General features: G+C 37.2%; 1 protein-coding gene across 10 annotated transcripts in view; it reads left to right on the top strand.

Annotated features, from left to right (window-relative positions):
- The window catches only part of ADD3 (adducin 3), a 108,048-nt gene extending 91,006 nt beyond the window's left edge, over positions 1-17,042 (top strand). For 8 of the 10 annotated variants that reach the window (XM_062579554.1, XM_062579555.1, XM_062579553.1 and 5 more), the window contains 13 exons: positions 1,836-1,974; positions 3,517-3,668; positions 3,818-3,898; positions 5,233-5,382; positions 6,342-6,485; positions 6,574-6,672; positions 7,750-7,932; positions 8,725-8,982; positions 9,930-10,049; positions 11,358-11,447; positions 12,535-12,658; positions 13,923-14,018; positions 14,670-17,042. In XM_062579554.1, the coding sequence (XP_062435538.1) occupies positions 1,836-1,974; positions 3,517-3,668; positions 3,818-3,898; positions 5,233-5,382; positions 6,342-6,485; positions 6,574-6,672; positions 7,750-7,932; positions 8,725-8,982; positions 9,930-10,049; positions 11,358-11,447; positions 12,535-12,658; positions 13,923-14,018; positions 14,670-14,968 (1,935 nt within the window). In that variant the 3' untranslated portion in view covers positions 14,969-17,042. Of the gene's footprint in view, positions 1-1,165; positions 1,185-1,835; positions 1,975-3,516; positions 3,669-3,817; positions 3,899-5,232; positions 5,383-6,341; positions 6,486-6,573; positions 6,673-7,749; positions 7,933-8,724; positions 8,983-9,929; positions 10,050-11,357; positions 11,448-12,534; positions 12,659-13,922; positions 14,019-14,669 lie in introns of those variants that run through there. The other 2 variants (XM_062579563.1, XM_062579557.1) reach the window with 2 other exon arrangements.
- Positions 17,043-18,263: the final 1,221 nt, after the last annotated feature.

Genomic DNA, 18,263 nt, shown 5'->3' with positions numbered 1-18,263 from the left:
CCCGCTTCAAATTTTCTCCTCCTTTGCCTGCCAGGTTCTTAGTTGCTTTTGACTTCTCTACGGTTTGCCTTTCTCCTGGTCTCTGTTTCCACAACTGCTTGTTTGCTTTACTAGCAACTACCTCCCATTACCCTTATCTGTTTTTCTTACTGGCTCCCAGTGCTGATCTGCCTCCCATAGCACCACTTCTTTTCTTTCAGTCCCAGTTCGATTCCTTTTCTCATCCTGTTCACTATTCTTATTCCCTTTTCCCCATCTGTTCCCTACTGCTCACACCCAGATTTGAATCACCATTACCCCGCCAGTGCAGAGAGAGCAGAGACGTGATTTGGGAGTGCAAGCAGGCGTCGGTTTCTCTACTTTCTGCTTGTCCACTCTTACACCACGCAGCCACTGCAGAGAAAAAAAATCAGACTTTGCCCATATATCTTTAGACTTGCGAAAGGTTGTTCAAGTGTTTTGTGGGAGTGCTGCGTGCCTAGTCTGGTCTGCACTAAAAGCACCACGTAATGTGATCTTAGCAAATTTACTCTAAGGAAAGAGCACAAGTGTCTGAAAAACATATTTGAAGTGTATTTACTGATGCTCAGCTGCCCAGCTGGTAGGGTCAGATAGGGTCTTGCAGATGTCTTCTAGGGGTCCAGAAGTACTCAGACTGTTCACCAACAGTTTTGATTTAAATGAAGGAATGTGCTATGAAACTGGTTGATTTTCACCCAACAAAGTGGGTGTTTTAAGAGGACAGAATTAAAATTCACTCAGTAGATTGAACAAAATGCATTTGCCTTACGGAACGATTTCCATTTCCAGCTGAGCCTAAGTACTGCCCCTGGGAAGGCAAACTAGAAGAGACGGGTACATAAAGAGAGAGGCTTGGGGGTATAGTAGGAGTCAGCTGCATTGCCAATACACCAAACCAGCAAGAAGTGTTCGTAACACCCGTGGGCAGTGGTGTGCGTGCAGCTGTAACTGCTGCTCGCCCGGACGCAAGGGCAAAGCAGGAGGATGTCGCCGAGGCACATGGAGAGGTTTAGAAAGTACAACCTGTACAGAAAGTTTGAAAGAACTGAATTTATTTAGTCTAGGAGTGGCAAGACTGAATGAGACTGTGATAGTCTCAAAACAGGTGTTTGTTATGAGCTGTGGTCGCCTGGAAGAAACAGGCTTCGTCTGCAATACGAAGTGTATCTGATATGATATCACAAAACCCTTTTCCAGTTTTCTGCAAGACATTACCTGCTGGGGTTGTGGACATTTATACTGGGGAGAAGAGGGAAGAGTTCCTTCCTTTTTAGAGAAAGAAAGAAGTAGAGAGGAGGTGGCATGCTGACATTTCTTCTAATTTTTCATATCTGTGCTATTACTTGAGCATGGATGAACTCCAGTTTTCCATTTGTTTGTAACTCTATCAGATGCAGATGGATTTTTAGAGGGATTACAGAATTAAAAAGAGAAAATATCCAGCGCTAAAAACAACCTAGCTTGGTCAAATTTCAAGTATGTCTTCCAAACCATGGGGAATTCTTTAATTATTGATACAAACATTTTTTTGTTAACACTTATATTTTACTTTTTTTTTCTAGGAAATAGTTAACCCACTGGGGCTGAGCTACTGCTTCCCGCCCTCCTCCCCACCACAAAAAATTGCCAATACTTAGCATACAAAGTTGTAGACCAGATGGTTAAAGTTTGACAAAGTTATAAGCAGATAAAAACAAGGTTTAAGGGGAAGTGTCATGTAACATTAATAACAGACAAACCTACCAGCCCCACCTATAATAATCTTCTTTCTGTCAAAGCCAGGTTTCCTTGATGATTCTCAAATGTTTCCACAGGCTTTTAGAGAAGATCTGGAATGCCTTATTCAAGAACAGATGAAGAAGGGCAATAACCCAACTGGACTGCTTGCATTACAGCAGATAGCTGATTACATTACAGCAAGCTCTTTTGCAGGTTTTTCCTCATCTTCACTCAGTAAGTGAACTATGTGTATAATTGCCTCTTTTCGCTTGTTTTTTTTGTTTGTTTGTTTTTTTGTTTTTTTATAATCACTAGATTTTACCCATGCTGGGATTTCTTCTGTATAAAAGTTCTGTCAGAGCTCATTTAAGCTATAAAGCAATACAGATACTGGGCTTAAAGAACTGCCCTTTTCAGCCTCTCTCTCACACAGTTTTTGATTTGTGTCTATGCTATCCAAACTGTCCTGAGTCTTGACACTCAGTTATTACAGAATTTGCTAACAAAGATTTTTATGGAGATGGGGAGCAAAATGCAGCACATCATTATTGTTAGCAATTTAACATAAGCATAAACCGAGACGCAAAATACACACCGTATTAGATTCTGTTTATTTTTCTACTCTTGTGTTTAAATTATAAAAAGAGAGAATAGCTTGTTGAAGTGAACTGGTACACAAACAGCTTTCAGAGCTAAAAAAGCTTTTAGTAAGCATTAAAGTATAGTTATAAAGCTGTCATTAGGATCTTTCAGTCACGAGACAGCATTTTCAAAAGCTTCTTTCCAAGCCCTGAATCACTGAAATGTTACTTAAAGTTGATTTAAGTTCCATGGGTGGAAGACACGATGTGGGAGCCTACAAGCCTGAAATACAGCAGCACCTGCCAGTGTTCAGCACCTTTTGAAAAACTGATCCCAAAATGACTCTTCAGAATTCAGATAACAAAACAAATGGAAGAGACCAACAGGGAACCTGGATAGTCTTATCTGGGCGGCTGGGGTCTGTTTGTGAGACTGCGGGGCCGGCTGTTGTCTCCGCAGCATTTGCCCACGGACTCGGCCGGGATGGCTCCTTGGGAAGTGCATGCTCTTTTTGCTAAAACCAAAACAAATCTTTCCTTCTCTGGCAGTGCTTTCCACGTAAGCAATGACTGTAAGTTCGCAAAGAGATGTCATACATTTGTGAAGGAGAGAAGGGTAGATTTGTGTAATTTTAAGTCAAAGAAATAAATTGATCAATGTGTTTTCTCTGTTAAGATGTGATCTATTTTGTCCAACAGATGGAGAACTGCGCTAGTCCTTACTTTTTCCTTAGTCTGAGCCCTTTAAGTTAGTACTAAGACATCTCTTCTGATTATTTATATCAGTGTCTGAAGTCCAGCAGAAGTGTTTTCTCCTTCAATTTTCAAAGTAACATGTAAAAATACTTCATTATTAGCAATTGTCTTGAAGCATAGCTCAGCCTTGCGTAGCACCTTGAGGCAGGAAAGAGTTTAAAGTGTGAGTGGTGTTTAAAAGTAAACCTATATATCAGTTCTTTACTACTTCTTCAAACATCAGAGACTTAATAATTTTCAGGTATGGTTCTACTGTCTTAAATTAACAGAGGTTTATGATAAAGACCTTAGAAATCCCAGAATTGCGTTTCCAGTCTGGTAATTGCTGGTACAACTAAGCTAACAATTCTAAATATACAGCTTCTAGAAGATCATGCCATAATTACAAATTAATTGTGTGACTAGCCACTATCTTCTTTATTTGTTTGTTTTTTTTCAGGCCATGGAATGGTTACTCCTATCAACGATCTAGCTGGAATAGATACCTCCTCATTTGTTAAAGGAGAAAAACTTACTCGTTGCAAGTTAGCCAGTTTATATAGGTTGGCTGACTTGTTTGGGTGGGCACATTTGCCAAACTCCTATATCACAGTAAGTGTGTTAGAGAATATTTTTTATTATTTGAGACTTCAATTACTCATTCAATTAATGTAATAAATTATTTAAGTTCTCCCCTCCCCCTCAAGTAATACAAACTCAAAAATAGATCAGGAATTCATTTTTTTTTCCTTCCTTTGCAGGTAAGAGTAAGCAAAGAACATGACCATATTCTAATCATTCCAAGAGGTCTGTCTTTTTCTGAAGCTTCAGCTTCTAATTTGGTATGTGATTCACCTACAGTAATACCCATCAAGGTCAACCTGTTTTCTAAAAGACTTTTGTGACCCCAAATGGGGCTCCTAAAATATAATCATGTTTCTGTTTTTAATGTTTCCCCACCAGATGAAAAGCTGATTAACTATTTAGATCACACCATCCTTTGTCCGGAGTATTTCTGTTTGGGTTTAGCTTTGCTTTCTGTTGCTTTGTCTCTAGCTTAGCTTTGAAGCAAAACAGCAAAGTTTGTTTTCTGTCTACCGGAGCTAACCAAATAGACTCAGTATAGCAGCAACCTTTTATAGTGCGACAATATAGTAATACATATGAAACTGCTTTGCAGGAATAGTATTATTGGATCAGCTCTTATCTTTGTAAGTGGGGCAGTAGAATTAAATAATCCTTTCCAGGCCCAAGAAGGGAGCAGGGATAAAGTTATAGAGTGGCATTTATGAACTTTCAACTGCTAAAACATACTTCTTTTGGTGTGGTATGTTCTTCATATTTCTGCGAAGAAGCTACCTGCTGTTAGAAGGGAGCAGCAGATTGAGATTGGTGGCATTGACCAACAAACCTAGAACCAAAATATGAATGTGAGAACAAGACTTGATATGAAGATGTTGTCTTGCTTGGTCTAGAAGTAACATTTTTAACATTTCCATAAATTTGAAATTCTCTGTGCATTTAACATACAAATTTTTCAGAGGCTTTATTTTTCTTTGTATTTAAACTGTATGAAAAGTAAATAAAATTAATTTTAAAGTGTGAGAATGAGGGTGCCTCACTTAAAAAAAAAAAAAAAAAGCCATTAACTAATGGTTTCTATGAGTATATAATTTACTTGAAATTTTTGAAGGTACTTTTTCTCCTTTCTCACTTTAGTTGGAAGGTTTACAGACATAAAAATACATTTAGTAGTTGAATAAAATCTTTTATTCTTACACATAGCCCATTTCTGTTCCAGTTGTAATTCTGCTTTGTAAACTACTGAGATCTTCTTTTATAGAAAAGGTCAGCTGGACCAAAGAAGGATATATGTTATATCAGGGTCTCATCTTTACTTCTTCCATGGCTGGGCTTCCGAGAGTTAGCATAGTCTTGGACAGCTGCATGGTCTGTTGATGCACAGATTCAAGGTTGCTCTGCTATTCTATTTTTTCATGCACAGATCCCTAAAAGTATAGAAAACATAGGCGAAAATTTTGGTATTGGGGAGGAGGCAAAAATTTTGGTATTGGGGAGGAGGCACAGAGAAGGACAGACAGTTCGGGCAGCTGCAGCTAAGCAGATTTCTTGAATGCTGTTCCTTTGTTTGATTTCCCCACCCCCCCTTCCCCAGGTTAAGGTAAACATCCTAGGAGATGTAGTTGACCAGGGAAGTACAACTCTAAGTATTGACAGTGCAGGATTCAGTCCACATGTGGCCATCTACTCCACACGTCCTGACGTCAGATGTGTGATACACATACATACCCCTGCAACAGCAGCGGTAAGTCTTCCTGCTTCTAGCATAAAGTGCATAAAGTAAACAAGCTTACCTTAGGAACTTAGATCAGCTTTCTGCAGCTGAATTACTGCTCACAACAGTTTTATTTTTTTGTTTTTAACATAAATTTAATTTATTCATGACTACGCTGAAAGAAAAGGCTGATTCTTTGAGGTTATAAAATCATCAGAGTAGGAGGGCTGGGCCATCACAGTGAAAAAGATGATCAGATGTGATGGTACTCAGGTTGATGAGGGAGTAAGGTATGTAGTTTGCACAATGGTTATTTATAGCATCTCATGCTGTATAATGTGTCATATACATTATCATTTGGATTATGCAACTATGTTTTCGAATGGCTATATTGTAAACCAGTTCCGATTTATCCCCTATTTAAATATTGTAGTTAAAAAATGAGTTATAATTATAGCATAATGAATTAGAGAGCTAAACTGGACTGTATGACCATGATAAAAATGTAAGGAGACTTGAAAGGGTTGCTTTGAGATAAATAGATAAATTCCATGCTATATTATTATATATAAATGCATATATATATGCATTCCTTGACTAGAGATAGAAAAAGGAATGGCTAACTTCTTTTTTATATATATATATCTATATATATACCAACATTTTAGTTAAAAACACCAGGAAAGCAGGAAAAAATACTGTGTAGGTATAATAATGAGAATTAAATATGGATGAAATTCACAGGAATTAATTTGGAATAATTTGTCCTCTCCTAACGTAAACTTATCCCTAAGTTAAGTAACAGCAGCTCTGTAACGCTATAGGAAGCTAGATGAGGTAAAGCAGTAAGGTATTATTTCTCCACCTCTAAAACGGAGAGGTTGTGTCTCTCGTAGCAAAGATGTAATTTACAGCCCACTAAGGCTCTTGGGAAAAAAAAATAGTGATTTTTTTTTTTCCTACTTAAGTGCTTCATTTTCTTGAAACAGGTTTCATCTATGAAGTGTGGTATCCTCCCCATATCACAAGAGGCTCTGATTCTGGGAGATGTTGCTTATTACAATTACCAGGGATCTCTTGATGAGCAGGAAGAGAGAATTCAGCTTCAGAAAGTTCTTGGACCCAGTTGCAAGGTATTCGGCCTCCTTCACGCTTTGCATAAACAATTTTCATGTACCGTGCCAGTTTCTACCATTTAACATTAGTGTCTTTATTTACTAGGTATTGGTCTTAAGAAACCATGGTGTGGTAGCACTGGGTGAGACACTGGAAGAAGCATTCCACTATATTTTCAATGTGCAACTGGCCTGTGAAACACAGGTGAGAGAGAATTTGTCAGTATTTGGCTTCAAAAGCTTGTGCTGGTGAATTATAGATTATGTACCAGATGGGAAAATCTCTAATGTTACTAAGTGTTTAGGATTGTGGAATCCAGTGTAATCTGACAGGTAGAAATCAGAAAAATTTGGAGTAATCAGAAAAACGTAGATGGAACAACACAAATACTGTATCACTTCCCTTAGAACGTGTCCCAGTCGTGTTATGCTCTGAAGCCTACAGATTTCATTCCATTGTGTGGAATGCAGCTACTCGAAGGTGAATAAGCAGATGAAAGATACCATAGTACTCACGGCATGTGGAGACATGACTCAAAATATCTCATATTTAGGTCACCTGTCAAAGCTGAATGTTGTTACAAAGAAAAGAAGCTTTAGCCTATGGTCACAAAGAATTGCAAAACTAAACAAACAAAAAGATGTTGGAGGAATGGAAGAGAGTTCACTTGAAAATAAAATGAGTCTCAAAAATCAATGGTTTCCATTTTGTCTAACTTCTGCTATCTGGTTAGATATCTAGGTATTACATAGCTATTATACCTGTATACCACTATTAGTGTGGGGAGATACCTCTGGAAGTGTCCTTACCTTCCATAACTTTAACTTTATTCCCAGAAATTTCATCACTTAGCTCCTTCTTGTTCCCTAGCAATCCTGTCCTCCCAAGTACACATCTGGAGGGGAAGTGCAAATAGCAGTCCCCTTTCTTTTCCTCTCCTCCATCTCCCTGGCATTCATTCACTTTGAATTCTGTCATTCATCCACTTTGAAATCTGTATCAAAATAAAAGCCATTCATAGTCTTGTGATGCAAAAAATTCTTTCTAGGGTACTCCAAGAACTAGTGTTTGAATCTGCTCCTTTTATAGTGTACTTATTAGCAGATATTATTCAATAGGAATCATTTGTTACATATTTCAGTGTATTTTTTGCATAGAAAAAAACTAATACAAGAAAAAAAATGCAGCTTGTGTGTTGAGTGTGTTTTTCCTGCGAATTCAGACAAGCAGAGAATTCAAAAAAAAAATCCACAAATGAAATATGTTCTTTAACATCTTTAGGTTCATGCATTAGCTGGCGCAGGTGGGGTAGACAATCTCCTACTACTAGACGTGCAGAAGTTCAAGCCTCTCACGCACGCTTTGGCAGCAGCTGGAGGAGGTGGAGTTAGTATGGCTTCACAACAAAAATGGAAAGTTGGGGAGCAAGAGTTTGAAGCACTCATGAGGATGCTAGACAACCTGGTAAGAACACGTTTTTGGCATTGTACATACAGTGTTGTAAGCTTCTGAGTATGTGATTAGGATTCTGAAAAGAGAACGATGCTTTCTGCTTTCTCTGTGAATTCAAAATTAAGGGGAAGTAGTACTTACTGTATGTTTAATCTCTTCTGTTTGGCTTAGCTTTTATTATGTCAGTTTATTTGAAAACTTTAATCTGTCTTAAAAAGAATTTAGAATGTTTTGAACTTAAACTTTGTCACACCCATCTCATAAGCATTCCTATTTTCTCTTTATAGTAGCCTACTAGTACAAATATTTTTTTAATCACTGCCATAGTAAATAGACTTTGAAATTTCCATCTCTATTTTGTTATTAATTCTGATATTAGACTTCATCCATTTAAAATTGAGTACTGGAAAAAAGAAAAGAAAAGATGATAATTACTGCTTGTTTGAAATACCTATTCTACACTATGAATTTTGGAACAGCCTTTTAATACAAGTAGAGCGAGTAATGGGGTGGTGTCATGAATTGGAAAGTGTCATCGTGCTAGATAGTTAACTGCCCTCTTGGATGCTACCCGGGTTGCAACTCGAGCAGGAAGTTTGTTCCCTGGTTCTCATACACAAAGCCAGCAGAAAGGTGAAGTGTGAGTGGTGTTCGGTCCACCTGTACCAGGTATTTTAAATGGGTTTAAATAGGATGAATGAATGATGCAGGACATCACTAATCAGCTCTTTGAAGAGCTGAGTGAACCCGTTTAACATATAGGAGATAGCACAACATTCTTCTGATTTTCTTTTACCTCTGCAGGGATACAGAACCGGCTATGCCTATAGGCAACCATTAGTCAGAGAAAAACCCAGACATAAGAGTGATGTTGAGATCCCAGCCACTGTGACTGCCTTCTCCTTTGAAGATGATACAGTGCCGCTCTCCCCCCTCAAATTCCTGGCCCAAAGACAACAGAGGGAGAAGACAAGATGGCTGAACTCTCCAAACACCTACTTGAAAGTGAATGTGCCGGAGGAGTCTTGGAACGGAGAAGCTAGTCCCAGAACCAAGATCACGGTAGGTGGTCAGCTCCACAGTTGCCTTGTACTCAGCTTGGGAGAAAGCAAATTGCTCTCCGTTTATATGAGGAAATCTTTAACAGGATTAGCAAATGAGTTAATCAAGCAGATAAAAATCGGCTGTTGGGAGATTTAATGGCATTAGTACTGAGGGTCTCTTCTGTTTTGGTGATGTTACTGTTTGGAAAAGTTTATGATTAAAATTTAACAGTGATTTCCCTTTTGTTACTAACTCCTCTGATGCCTACAGTAGGAAACAGTTAAAAAGTCTGTCCATGTTATTGCTTCTGATGATGACGACCAAGGTTTGCTTTCTGTTTTGCCTTACCAAGATGCTTCCAGTACATTTTCAGCCCAGAGAGAGACAGCTCTCTTGTAGGACTGAGAGAGGCATGGTATTTGCAATCAGGCCAGTGCAGCTACATGATGCACTCCGAAATGCATGAGCACCCCCTCCTGGTAGGTCAGTGATTCTCTAAAATCAACTTCACACGAAACATCTTAAGCCACAGATGCGTTTAAACCTTACTTACAAAGGAAAAACTTTCAGGCAGAATTTGTAGCAGAGATGGAAGTTGATTGTACAAATGAATTAATAAGAAAGGACAGACTCTGGCATCAGCAGATCTATACACCAGTTGCTAGGAAGGGTGATCCTTTCAAAATACAATTTCATTAGTATGCAGATTGTATTGCATTCTGCAAGAGTGTATTTTATTTCAATGCTTATTGAAAGTAATCTTACAGAGTGTCTGTTCAAGGCAACTTAAGTCCCCTTGGGCAAGCATACAAGCTTGTAATAACTTAGGTTTATTTTGTGTCATGCAGAATTGAGAATAGAATCAGGAAATCTTTTCTTTACATCTGTTCTCTAACCATAAAATAACTCTGATAATTGTCCCTCACCCTATCAGGCCACTTTTAGCATAATATTTTTTCTTTAAGTGGATGAAAGCTGATGACTCTTCAAAGACTAGTGGAGGAACGCCGATCAAAATCGAAGATCCAAACCAATTTGTTCCTTTAAATACAAACCCAAATGAAGTGTTGGAAAAGAGAAATAAGGTAAAACAAGTGAATTGAAGAAAACTATAATATTTCCAAATATAATTATTTGTTTGAGTAATGATTCAACACAGCAGTAAAATAACATTTTCAAGTCACTTTGTAAAAAAAGTTTCTAAGGTTACACGTGCTTTTGGCACTAAATGTTTGTATGCAAATATATAATACATGTAAACTCTATATATAAAGATAAAAATATATAAAATTGAATGCAACAGTATGGTGAATGATGAGCAATGATAGGCTAGAAATGTTAATCTCCGTTATTTAGCATTATATTAAGTAGATAATTAAGTGTAGATCTGAACTGAATTGCCCTGTGTCATGTACAGCGTGATTTGGTCTTAGACTGGCTCTATTCTATATTAATTTGCCTGGCACTTACTAAGCTGGAGTTTCTGTTTTCCCGTCCACTTGCTAATGATAGTTTTAAAAAAAAGAAGAACAAAAGAAGAACAAAAGAAAAAAAATTAAAAAGACATTATTGTTAGAGCTTTCTGTAAGCATAAAAATCTTACTGCTTTTCCCTTAGAGCAGATAAAGTGCCAACTGTCAGATTGACCAAATACTCCGCCCTAAGCATAACTATATTAGCAGATATAAAGGACAATTTCCATTTAGTTGCAGGATTTTTTTTCCTTGGAAAGAGTTGCAGCAGTATCCATGGGGATCGAACTGGAGTCAGGAGGAGCAACTCCCTTCCTTAGAGCTGGAAAAACTAATCATCTAGCTGTTGATGAGATTGATATTAAAGTCCTAGACAATGATTTTTAGACTTAAGTGCCATTATCTCATTAGATAGTTGGTCACTGTTTTTCTGCTGTACAATTTATCTGATTTATTTTTGTATTTATTTCTGATCTGCCAATCTATTAAGCACTAACAGCATGAAGTTAGAGCTGTTGGTTTGAGGGGTAATCAGTGAATTATTCACAGAAGGAAAACTTTATCAACGTTTTTCACCACAGAGATCTCTTGAATAGCTTAACATATATCGTTTTGGAGATGGAGAGGAGAGATTCAGAGGTGTAAGGGAGTCATTTCTGAATAGTGGTGTACATGAAGTGCAGGAGCTGGGACTAGGATGGCTTCCCAGGAGTACTTAAATGGCTACAACATCAGAATATGCAGTGTGTTCAGAGGTGGAAGGAGAGATCAAGCTCTTAATTTTTAGATCCAGAAGTTCAAAGTTCAGTCTTCAAACCATAAAGTACTGCTAATATTACTGACTTTACAAAGCTGATGGGAATAGGGTTTGTTGAAGAGAAATAAATACCTACTTCTAACATGACTTTTTTTTCTATATAGATTCGGGAACAAAACCGATACGACTTAAAGACAGCAGGACCTCAGTCTCAGTTGCTTGCTGGGATTGTTGTGGATAAAAAACCAAGTCCAGTGAGTAGGATGTAATTCAATGATTCTATATATATGCAGGCTATTTTGGCCATCTTTCTTTTAAACTACAATTTAGGTCATTTCTTTTTTACAGGCTTTATTAGAACTGGTTATTTTAACACCAAAATTTGAGTGTAAGATACATTTTGTTAGTGTAGATGCATCTTTTATCTCAGAGATTTAAAATCTTAGTTTCAAATGGCGCAGTGGGTTGGCCTGGCTTTTGTATTAATGAAATAGGCCTTAAAACTGTTTAAGCGGGGGAGTAACAAATTTTGTAATGCATGGAGGTGAAAATAATCCTTTTATCTGCCTGTGGAACTCGCTGGTAAAGTTTCTTACCTCTCCACACCAATATATTTATTTCTGAATAGTATGGATATCCTGAGTGTATCTAACAAATCTTGCTTAATTATAAACAAAATTCTGTAATTCTAAGAGCTGCCCACCATTCTTGGGTTGGTATGTCTGTTTCTTCATTTTAGTTCGCAATTTTTTGAGGTAATATTGAGTTGGCTGGTTTATTTCAGACAAAAGGAGTTATTTTCCAAATGGGTTTTCAATCAGTATGAAAAATAACTTTAATTTTGTCATTGTAAGATTCATCTCAAAAAAGCTCTTCCAGTTGGATTCCTAAATTGGAGCACATTTTTTCCTACCAAAAAATTCCTAGAACTTAGAGTATTCATGAAAAATGCAGGAAACCTTTTGCTTGAATTCCTATTGTTTAAGGACTTTCACTTCTCAGAAGAGTATCTTAGTGCCAAAACTATAAGCTATTGAGGCAGGTCTGTCCTTAGACGCTCTCTCTTGGTAGAAAAAGCTCAAATAGTGATTGTGCCAATGTAATTCAATGGTGATTTACACCTCAGTGGTCGCTGTTCATTACTAAGCAAATGTGTATTATTTGGGTCAATTTTATTCTCTGTGTGTGCGTATGGTTCTTTTCATATTCTTTCTCTGCAGGTCTGCTGTCACCAAATTTGGGGCAAAAAAGGAGACATTAACCATGTATTTCTCGTTTCTTTTCTTTTTCTTTTTTTTTTTTTTTTTAAGCTACTGAACTTTGTGGTTTTCTCTTTTCCAGCCAATGCAATTTGAGGAAGATGAGCATGCGCCACCAGCACCACCCAACCCATTTAGCCATCTCACGGAAAAGGAACTGGAAGAGTACAAAAAAACAATTGAGCGCAAGCAGCTAGGGCTGGAAGGTCAGTGATGCATTTACGTGTTGGGGTTTACATTTCAAAAATCAGCAGTTCGTTTTTAGTTTGAACATATTGTAAAAATGTAAATGTGTTAATTATTAGCATGCACTGTTGGCAATTACTTAGCTTTAGAACACTCCTTGAGATACGTAGAATTTTATTTAAGTGCTTGGAGTTTTTTGTTTTGGTTTGGTTTGGTTAATGCTGAAATTAAAGCAATGACAGCTTTGCACAGAAATAGGGTTGACAAAAAACACATTTTAACATAATGAGTTTTTATGTTAGAATCATAGAATAACTTAGCATGGAAGAGCATCATCTTGCCCAACCTCCTGCTCAAAGTTAATTTGAAAGTTGCTCAAGTTGCTCAGGAGCATGTCCATTTGAGCTCTGAATGTCTTTAAGGATACAAATTTCATAGCCTGTCTGGTAACCTGTTCCGGTGCTTAACCACTCGTACTGTGGAAGTTCTGTTAAGTAAGGGAAACGATATATGAATAGTGATCCTGTGAAAAATAATCTTTGTTAATTAGGAAATATGTGGCAAGAGAGAAAAATCCTGCGATCTTGGCTTCTTTTAATAAATGTTCAGATATCAGAATTCGCAAGAAAAAGCTGTTAACCTGTCATGAAGAACATGAAATACTCTGTGATATTTATATTTGGGACCACCTTGTTGATAGGTTCTCCATTTTCGTGCCCTCAGATTTCAGTATTTTTAATGCACCTTATATTTTCTTATTTCTAAAAGCTTTAAGAAGCAAAGATAAAGTATTACAGTAACTTTTCCTGTTTTTCTCCCAATACTCAATTCATCTACTTTTGCTATGACCTCTTTATATCTTTATTTCGATACTACTATTCCATAGGGATTTACTAATTCAGTTTTTGTTTTGTTTGTTTGTTTTTAACAGTTGCACTTACTATGCACTCTTCTTCACTAATATTGTGTAATAAAACAACTTCTCTGTATATCACATTCAGAGCATACTGTAATAATTTCTTGTAACAGCAAACTGGCTTGTAGCTAGGTAAAAACATGGGGCATGCTAGCTGGAATTCAACCTCTCCCCCTTTTTATGAAACAACTAATATCTAGTGATTGTTAATGGATGAAATTTGTAATTTCATAATCTACAGAGTTTAAACTGAGTATTTTAACTTCTTGAGGTTATTGGCATGAACTGTAAATCTTATAGCACTTGCACTGACATTCTTGCCTTATTTTTACTTTTGCATGGCTACTAATTCAAGTCTTGTCCTGCAGATGCTGAACAGGAATTATTCTCAGATGACGGTTCATCTGTGTCACAAATTCAGTCACAAACTCAGTCCCCGCAAAATGTCCCAGAAAAATTAGAAGGTATTCCATGTAATTTCTGTAATATGCCAGTGACTCTCACCTGAGTCATCTGCTGTCTTGTTGCATTCTTTACGTTTACTTGAAGTCGAATGAGCAAAAAAGAACCCAGAATGCAGGTGGGAGTCTGTCCAGAAAACTCAATTTCTTTTTTCTCAGTTTTTCCTTATGTGGAATTCTCACAACTAGAAAATAACTCACGGCATACTGAAATTCAGATGTTTATGAGATGGGGGAAGTGGATATTATATATTACCTTTAAATAAAGAGTTATGATTAGACTTTTTGACTAAGAATTTTCCAGAGGCAGCTAACAAAGGTTGGTATTTAAGGTTTCTGTATGTAATGGCAGTGTTTTCATAAACTAGTCTCATGCAGTAAAACAGAATCCTGAGTGCACTTGAGACTGCGCAGCTGTGTGTGTGCCTGGGTAAAGTACGGTCAGCTTTTTCAGCCCCTCTTCCTTTAGTGACATTTTCACAGTATTTGCCTGTTTACAGTCAGTAAGAATGCAGATAAAGAAAGCAACAGATCTGAAAAAGTCAGGCTTCATTCTTTGCATCACAGTCCTGACTTGCGTCTTGTGCTCGTTTCAGTACCGGGTTTTTACGTGAACATGAATACGAATAATTGCAAAAATCTCTGTTCTCTTAGAAAATCATGAAGATCTATATACCCAGAATGCTGACCTAATATCTGCAGAGTTACCTGTTGTGGTGGTAAATGGCAAAGACGATGCACACGACGTGGAAGAAGACCTCACCAAGAGGGTCAGTCAGTTAACCACTAGTACTGTGGAGAGTGTAGAGATTACGATTAAAACCTCTGAAAAGATTGAAGAGGCCCTGTCCCCCGAAGGGTCACCTTCCAAATCCCCATCAAAGAAGAAGAAGAAATTCCGTACTCCATCTTTTCTGAAAAAGAATAAAAAGAAGGAGAAAGTAGAAGCGTAAGTGCAGTCGTGTTGTGAGGAGACGTTGCGCATTTTAAAAATTTGAGTTGACCATTAACAGAGTAGTGCTGGGAGGTGCAGTAACTGGACTTCTAACCTAAACAAAAAGGAACTGGAAGAGGTTTTGCTTTAAAAACAAAAAAACGTTTTTGTGTTAATTGAAAATTAATTCTTCTCTCACTTAAGTGTGTCCAGAATTGCTATGAGGGTCTGAAACATTCAGTAGTTTCCTGTAGAACAACACTGGCAGGTGCTTGAGCACCATCATAGCAAGATCAAATACCATCGTAGTGCACAGCAGCAAGTTCTGCTTGGAGTATTTTGCAGACCTTAAAATTTTCAGTACAGTTAGTCTTTAACAAAGTTACTGCTGAGTGATCGTGTGACTTTTTTTTTTTTCTTTTTTTTTTTTTTTTAACTGCTGTCTCATTTGGTAACCAGATCATACAATTTTATATTGTGATTTTGACCATATGTTTTGTTTCTGTACCCCTGTTTAAGTGGGTGCATATTAACAGCACACCTTTAAATCTTTTTAAGATTAGATCGTATAGAAATATTATACACTGGTACATATTATTAGGGGGAAAACTGTGTAAGAGAAAGTTTATTGGAATTATACAAAATGTCTAAGAATTCCATTCATCAATAACTTTTTTGCCAAATATTTCATTTTAGTGAAATATAATTTTTGAAGACTTCTTTTTTATTCTATCAGTTGGGGGGAGAAATACCCTTATTTTTCGAGAAAGGGGATTTTATACACTTAACATTGATAATTTAGTTTAACTGACAAAACAAAAAAATTTTATATGTTCAAATGTTTGTATACCATTCAGTATAAAAGTATTATAAGCATGTGAACCAAGCATTTAATAGTAGAGTGTATTTACGAATGCTTGGTTTAGAGTATACTTAAATATAATTCAGGAATCCAGGGACTTAGAAATCAAAAGATAAAAGCATATAAAATTAAACTGGATTCATGTTTAAAACTTACTGGGTTTTTTTTCCTTGTGGTATTGCTAATGAATGAAGAAAAGTAATCTCTTAACATAACCAAATGAAGGAAACAAAACTGATAAAAGGGAAAGTGATATAGTAAGAAAATAGGATGAGGCAAAGAAAGTGAAAGTTCGGTGATTATTTTTTATTAAATATATGATATGGAATGTGGGGTATTTTTATTAAATCAGCAAAGTTACATTTCCATATTAGAAGTTTTAAATAATTTGTGTGGATTCATACAAAGTGCAACACTTTTTTTTCCCCCTTCACTTTTGTTTTAATTTTAAAAGGGTCTCATGAATCTGTGTTGTCCTTTGGATGAACCCAGGGCAAATTAGAGCCTAGTGCCATGGGTGAGGGTGGTACTGCCACTTATTCATTTTTACTGATGTTGTCATTTTACTACTTCTACTGCATTGTAAATATAAACAAGCATAGAAAAAATAATGTAGGATTTCTCTTTGCTATGTCAAATTTGTCTGTAAATCAGTCATCACAATAGGAAGTACATTTAAAAGATCCATGTGATTCCTGAATTGCCGGTTGAAATATTATACAATATATAAATTGTTAAATATGGCTGGAGAGTGGTTTGGCATGCAAAAATGTTGATTATAGCATGTTTGGGGGCTGGTTAGCTTTGACCGTGTAAGTGTGATAATGCAACGTTGGAATGGATCCTGGAAACAATTTTCTAGCTATCACTAAATACTGGAATCAGTGTTTTTAATCATAGTGAAAACTTTCAGTTGCTTACTTTGTTTTCTTTATGTTCTACATTATTTGTGTTGTACTACAACATATGTAGAAACAGTAACCTGTGAACAACGCTTTTCATAACTTTTTTAAAAATATATCTAAATGAATGCAATGTGCATAAATATTTTTTAAAATGCAACCGTGAACTATTTGCACCTTTTGCTAATGCCTCTATTTACTTGCTTTGGCATAAAGAATGAGCCAGCCAACTCTGTGTCCTGTGGAAAATATATAAATGTTATCTGAAATTGCTCATAGATGTAATGCTAATTAATGTTAAATCACAAATAAACAGTATTTTAAATAGATGGACTTTGTGTAGCGGCCTTCTGTTTACACAGCACTCGTGCATCTCTTCCTTGTAAAAAGATGCTTTGATCCTGTCCGTTTCTAGTAAGGAGTTTAGGCTGAAGACGGACTCTTTCTTGAACTTACTGTGAAAGCTGTGCGAGAGGGAGAGGCAGGACTCCGGGCGCCGGCGGTGCTCGTGCTGCCGGCGCTCGTCCCCTGCGCCAGGCTCTCCACCTGCTGCTGCCGCCTGTCCTCCCTGCGGCGCGGGGTAGGAGAGCTCGCTTCAGCCGTGGGACTGAGCAGGCTTAAGAGCTGTGCAAGTATAAAGCTCGGAAACAAGTTACGAAAATTCCTTTTTTTTTGTTGATGGTTTTGGTGTTTTTTTTTGGGGGGGGGGAAGTTAATGAAAACAAAGTTCTTTGCAGTAAAGTTTTTCTTTTAAAGTTATCTGAAGATGTCCGTGTCATGCCCAGCCAGCATATGGTATAAATCAGAACCTCTGAGGCTGCAGGCTTTCAAATGTTATGTTTTCTTAGCTGCATCAACTTTGTAAAATGTCCTTAAGGATCTTGACAAACTGTTTTCTTTGTCCTTCCACAAATCAGCATTTTGTTTCTGTTTTCAAGAAGGTCAGACTCTAGCCCTCCGAGTCCAGTGAAAGTTTCATGAACTCTGTCCCAGCATGGAGGATGATTTTGGTTCAGCATTTTGAATAACTAAATCTTAACTTAGTTTCACGTTACTTTCTCACTGTTTCTTTCTCCAGGAGCATCTACAATCTGCTCAGCGCTGTAGAGCGTGAAAGTGGACACCTTATCAACACTGGGGAGCTTACCCGTAAGGCTGCGTGCATCCGTAGTTCTGTTCTGATGTGAACTCCCTTTTTTCCCCAAGAGCCCCAACAGCCCCTTCATGTTCACTTGCACCTTCTTCTTCCACGTGGGTTAGAAGAAGGATCTGCGATTCCACGGGCTAAAGCATGGAAACAAAGTAGATGTTAATCACAAGTGTAACATATGTTAAGGCTCAACAAATGGACTTAGGAAGTAGGAGGCCTTGGAGAACCCAGCTTGAAAACAGATCACTGACACAGTAGTAGTGATTACTACACTGTAGGTAGCAATTACTGCTATCAGGATGCTTAATCCAAGCAAGTCAGAGAAGGAACAGTGTGTCCTATGAGGGATTATATGCAAGCTATTGCATAAGAATGTTTTTAAGGAAATGAGGTTGTGCAT

The sequence above is a fragment of the Rhea pennata genome, chromosome 7 (genome assembly GCF_028389875.1).
Source record: "Rhea pennata isolate bPtePen1 chromosome 7, bPtePen1.pri, whole genome shotgun sequence".
In the NCBI taxonomy this organism is placed as follows: Eukaryota; Metazoa; Chordata; class Aves; order Rheiformes; family Rheidae; genus Rhea; species Rhea pennata.
The sequence above is the reverse complement of the archived record's forward strand: the minus strand, read 5'-3'. Positions and strand labels throughout refer to the sequence as shown.